The following is a 6,000-nucleotide window of genomic DNA, read 5'->3' on the forward strand; positions in this document are numbered from 1 at the left end:
TCAGAAATAGAGAATTTTTTGGTTAGATTTTTTTACCTTCAAATATAATTTTTGAGTGAGGTTTACCTTTAGGAAAAAAGGGAAAACTTGCCACGTGCAGCAATCTATGCACCTAGAAGGCGCGTGCATGGTACATAATGCCTTTAGTTTTATTATTATCTTTTTTTGTTCGAATTTATTATTTCCCTTTTTTTTTTCTCCCATTTTTCATCTTCTCACTTGCTTCTCTCTCCTATATGGCCAGCAAAAAACCCACAAAATTAAATCTACAACTATATATTGAGATTGCTCTTAGTTTGAGGAATATTATGCATATACCTTTCTTATTTTTATTAGATTGCATTGATGTGACATGAGCTGATAAATTTTTTTAAAAATGAACAAGCCACAAATTGTTCTTTTAATGCTCCAATAAATCAAGACATTTGAGAGGCAATGAAGATTTTTTGTCATTTGATAAATATAAGAAGTCAGCAATGAATTATACATATACAAGTTTAGAAATCCTCATCAGCTCATTTACATAAAGTCCATTTACTAACTAATTAAGGTGCCTTTCAAAAAAAAAAAAAAAAAAAAAAAAAAAAATCTAACTAAGGTGGGAAAACCTTATCCCCACACTTGCATTTCCAAGCTAGAAGATAGTAGTTTTCATAAGAAGCTAAAGGGTATTTCCTTTGATGAGAAGGAGCCACAAGGGTAGCCATGCATGGTCTGCAATTCAGGCACTTATCCACCGTACACCTTGGTGGCCTTGATCCCACTTTTACCCCTCTTGAAATTACTGTTTCCTCTAAACACTCTGTCAAAACAAAAATTTTTACTCCATCTTCACAGCCTAATATATATATGGAATATAATATCACTGTGTAGATATATAGATTCTAATAATGGTAATATCTTTACAGCTTATTACAGCAAACAAAACCAGAAGCACAGATTATAATATGCAATAAATAAATTGTATGGTTAACCTCTTATGTCTCATGAAGTCTAACACTGAAACCTAAGAGCACCACTGAAACCCAAGAAAGTTGTTAATAACAAATGCAAACTCTCATTTAAAGAACTAAAATACTGACAAACATATAATTATTATCCCAAATAAACCCGTTATTACCATTGCGCCAAAAGCTATAACGAGCAGTAAAGACGCAATTTTATTATTTTCGAGACTTAACCTTGCCTCCGCTAACAATTATCTTAAACACCTGGTGCTAGATTTGACCTTTCACCGACCCCTCTGGGTGTAGTGAGGTTAGAAGGGTTAGATATATATAAATGGCCTATATATACTATTCATAATATAGGGGAATATAGAAATGAAGAGATGAGGCATTAATTGGTGTAATTACCTGTTATGGGAAGGAGAAACAGGAGAAGGGCAACAGTGAATCCAAGCTTGAGGCAAGTTGAGAAGTGAGTGAGTGAAGCCATTAAGATGAGTTGAGAGTGGTTGGCAGCTTCCAAGTGTGGAACTGGAAACCCCATTATAAAGGGGGTTTATATGAGCCTTATTGGGGCCAATAGTCAATACATCAGAGAAGGATGGTGCCCTTGCCTTGAATTGGAAGTTGGAACCATTATATTGCAAAAAAAAAAAAAAATTAATTTATTAATTTGCAAATATATATGTATGTTGTGGGGGGCAAGTTTTAGCCTGTTAAAAGTGACTTCTCTCTGATTGACATGATAGTAGTTGTTCAGAAAATTGAATACTCTCTCCAACCCCTATTACTATTTAGACTCACATGTTACTGCACCACAACTTGCACTCCCTTCAATACTTTTATTCATTCCACCACAATTTGCATTTTTTCTTTTTGTTTAACATAATCTTCAAATTTCTGTTTGTTGTTGTTCCCCTAGTTGATTGATTGTTTTGTCTTTTTGTATTTGTATTCATAATAATAGTTTCCACCAAAATATAGGCTAATGATAAAGTGGAACATTAGCATCTACATGTTGAGTTTCGACCCTTTTTAAATAAGCTACTACGCAGATATATATAAGATAAATCGTATATATTTATATTGGACGAATTGTACACAATCTAATATGTGTGTATTCATGTAATAACTTGTGTGTATTTACGAAGAGTCTAACAAGTGTGTGTATATATATATATATATATATATATATATATATATTAAAGTGGTCAAATAAGCCGCAAACTATTTTAAAAAAAGTTAATTACACACTCAAAAAAGTTATTTTCTCAGCCATTTTTAGGGTACTTATTTGACCATTCTCTATATATATTATGAACCATTTTCTGTCAGAGCATCTGGGAAGATGTAAATTATGGCAACTCAGTTAAACCACAGAGGCTAGACCTTTGCTTACTGCGTACAAGTACAAGGAGTCCCTCACTTTGAGAGGTTGCTCTCACACTGTCGTTGGTGAGACTCGATCCCTGATCATTCTTTTCAAACTTCACCCCGATAACCAACTGGTTTTACTTAACATTCTTCCAAAAGGCTGAACCCCAACCCTAAGGGGGCGTTTGGTTGGGGTTATATTAGATAACTAGGGTTATATTAGGTTAGTTATATAACATGCCTTTGTTTGGTTGAGGTTATACAAAATTCCCTTGGAATCTAATATCACCTCCACATCAGATTTTTTTCTTTTTATGAGGGAATGTGATTCCCTTGTCAATCTTAGGTTATCTTGGATTCCCTTGACCATTTTACATTATTTGCCCTTTGTATCACCTCCAACATTTTCTTGGTGATTTGCAATAGGAGGGTATTAAGATAAAATAACCATTATAACATAATCAATAATTCATCAACCAAACAGGTTTATATTACATAACCTTGTTTTTACCAAACACAGTAATCTAACATTCCCAGTAATCTAACATTCCTAACAATCTAACATTCCTAGCAATCTAACATTCCCTAAGGTAATCTAACATTCCGTGAACCAAACTAACCCTAAGGGTCTGGTTTTACTTAACATAATAAGATTAGTTGTGGTGTACTATATTATTTAAGTTGGCTAAAGGATTTGACCTTTCACCACAAAATCAGTGTTCCTCTGGCAAGGTAGGGGGTGGGGACTGGGGAGTGGGTGAAGCAAAGCCCATCAAGTGAATAATTGTACCTTCCCAAATGACGTGTGCAGAGTGGAGAATGGTTAGAATGCACCCAGTGTGAGGGACTCATTTTCATATATATATATATATATATATATATATATATAGAGAGAGAGAGAGAGAGAGAGAGAGTAACATCACAATGAAGATAGACATAAATGGTGGCAGTGGGTGCAAGATGGCTTTCCTAAATTCCAAGCATTTAATTTGCATGATAATAATGGGACATCTTCTGAATAAGCTATCTAGCTAGCTATGTCAGATTGGGACCTAAACCTATGCTATATTATCAATCGCAAATAATTGGAAAATGTTAAAAAAAAATAAATTATACTACATATACTTCCAAATGTTACTCCTTCAAATTTATATAGCGATTTTTGATAAATTATTTTCTTTATGTAAGTCTCTATAAGTGTGTTTATATCAAAATTTTAAGTGTAAGAGTAAAATTTAAAAATAGAGAATGTGATTACATATAAGTATTTTACAATGTTAAATATCCAAATAATACTTCCTTCAAGTGCTTCTTACTGATAGAATAAAATGGAAAGAAAATAAAAAGATAAGAAAGATATATATAAAAATGAACTAATTAATGTTAGTCGAAATTGAAAAATATTTTTCATTAACAGCTGGTTTAGTTCGCAGAAAATATTTATAAAGAGGAATAAAATTAAAATTCAATGAAAAATAAATTATCAAAAAAATAGATTTCATTGTTTGGTTGGTCGAAAAAATTTATTAGGAATATGAATTTTATCTATTGTTTGGTTGGTTTAGAATGGTAAGGTATTATGAATATTAAGATCAATATGGCCTTAACAACAATAATGATAATAAATTAAACATAAATACCACCTATGTAATTAAGAAACTTTTATGAGAGTATAATTGTTCAATCATGTTATCTTTACTTCGCATATCATGCGGAAAACAAAATACCACCATTTTGCTAAGGAATTCATTTTCTAATGAAAAATTTTCTCCATCCAATTTAACAACATAAAACAAAATTTTCCTTCTCTTTTAAAAAAATATATTCCATAAAAAATATTTTTTATACAACCAAACACCCCATAAGAATAAAATATTTTGAAAACTGAGAACAAAAATAGACCAAATAAAGTCAAAATCAAAATAAAAAAAATACTACTATAACTAAATTCTGCTTCTCTGTTTTCCAAAAAATAAAATAAAATTCTGCTTCTTTAATTTCAAACATTTAATCTGCAGAGTGTACACTATATTTTGTTAGTGGTACTGAATCTTAGCATCCCATAATGAAGTAGTAATATTGTTGCGAGTCTCTTTCATCTAATAATAATTGCGATGAAAGTTTTGGATAAAGGAAAAGAGAAAACATTTTAATTGGGAAGGATAAATGATGTAGTTTCTTTAAAACAATAAGGACAAAGATGGAAAAAAGTTAGGAAGCTACTAGCTTATTTTGAAACGCTACTTAATGTAGCATTCCAAAATAAGCTCTTATTTTAAAGGGAAAATGGCACTTTTTCCCCCTTTATTATATACTTATAGCACTTTTTCCCCCTAAATTATTTAAGTGGCAGTTTTTCCCCCTGATATATTAAATGGACATATTTACCCTTAAAATAAATATTTCATTTATTTTTCTTCTCCAACAAATTACAACCACGATTTGAAAAAATAAAATACATTAAGTGTTGAATTTAGAATATTTTAAAAATAAAAAAATAAAATTTTAAAAGAAAGTTTGAACCAACCGTTCAAATTGGATCCAAAATCGTGAACCGACGGTTCAAAATAAAAATCAAATCCCGATTATATATACTTATATGTGAGAGTCAATATAAATGCGGAAAAAAACATACACTATTTGTAAATATTATAATTCTAATTTTAAGCTATTGCTAGTTGTTGTTCTGATTTGAACCTCCGGTTCACGGTTCAGGATCCATTTTTTTCCAGTTCACGATTTTAATAAACGGAAACCCAAATATTGGGTTATGTTATGAATCATAACCGAAATTTTTTAATTTGATTGCTATAGTGTTTGGTTCAGTTCGAATCGAACCGTAGTCATCCCTACGTATAAGCAATAATTTGTTGAAGAAGAGAAATAAATAAAATATTTGTTTTAAGGGTAGAAATGTCCATTTAATATTATCAGGGGGAAAAATCACCACTTTTATAATAATTGAGGGGACAAATGTGAATGCATGAATAACTCAGGGGGGAAAAATGCTATAAGCATATAACACAGGGGGAAGAAGTGCCATTTTCCCTATTTTAAACTACGGGCTTATTTTGAGAACATTACTAAACGGAGCTTATAGCTTATTAGTAGCTTAAAATAAGCTATAAACTCTTAAATAAGCTTTGCCAAACAGAGTCAAAATAGCTTAAGAGTGTATTGGAAACTAGAAAAATAACTTTTGAAAAATATTTTTTGAAAAATGAGTAATTTTTCAGAAAACATTTTCAATTTCAGTGTTTGGTTGCATTTTCTGAAAAAATGAGTAGAATTGTATAATTAAACATTTTAATTGTTCTATTTAAAATATAAAAATATTTACAATAATGTTATTTATTAAAAATAAAAAATAAATTAAAAAAAAAAAAAGATTTCCCGGGAAAACCAAACCAAGGTTATGCTCATTGATGTAGCTGTGGTCTGTGAAAAATGACTTCCACTAAATTTTGGTGGAAGTCATTTTTTTTCAAAAACAACACTATTTTTCTTTGACAGAAAAATAAATTTTTTGACTTTAATTTCCAAGCTCTTCCAAATATGAGAAACCTAGAAAATATATAATTTTCAGAAATCATTTTTTAGATTTGTAAACACACCTTAATTTACTTTGAGTTTGGAGATAGTTTCATGGACTCGCATGAAGTAAACTTGAGATATTAAA

The 6,000-nt window shown here is 30.5% G+C and overlaps 1 protein-coding gene across 1 annotated transcript; it reads right to left on the reverse strand.

Annotated features, from left to right (window-relative positions):
• Nucleotides 1-463: 463 nt before the first annotated feature.
• Nucleotides 464-1,542, reverse strand: LOC109150466 (EPIDERMAL PATTERNING FACTOR-like protein 2). Its single transcript, XM_019298376.1, has 2 exons — nucleotides 1,356-1,542; nucleotides 464-802 (listed from the first exon to the last, which is right to left on the reverse strand). Exons 1-2 carry the CDS (start codon nucleotides 1,489-1,491, stop codon nucleotides 594-596), a joined length of 345 nt encoding a protein of 114 aa, XP_019153921.1. The 5' UTR covers nucleotides 1,492-1,542; the 3' UTR covers nucleotides 464-593.
• Between the last annotated feature and the right edge of the window lie 4,458 nt (nucleotides 1,543-6,000).

Source organism: Ipomoea nil, unplaced genomic scaffold (assembly GCF_001879475.1).
Source record: "Ipomoea nil cultivar Tokyo-kokei standard unplaced genomic scaffold, Asagao_1.1 scaffold2279, whole genome shotgun sequence".
Classification (NCBI taxonomy): Eukaryota; Viridiplantae; Streptophyta; class Magnoliopsida; order Solanales; family Convolvulaceae; genus Ipomoea; species Ipomoea nil.

Excerpts from the sequence above, each read along its gene's own strand:
- LOC109150466 (XM_019298376.1), bottom strand. The coding sequence starts at position 1,491 with ATGGGGTTTCCAGTTCCACACTTGGAAGCTGCCAACCACTCTCAACTC. Across the intron at positions 803-1,355 it reads GTTTCTCCTTCCCATAACAG|AGTGTTTAGAGGAAACAGTA; the intron begins GTAATTACACCA and ends TTGTTTTGACAG.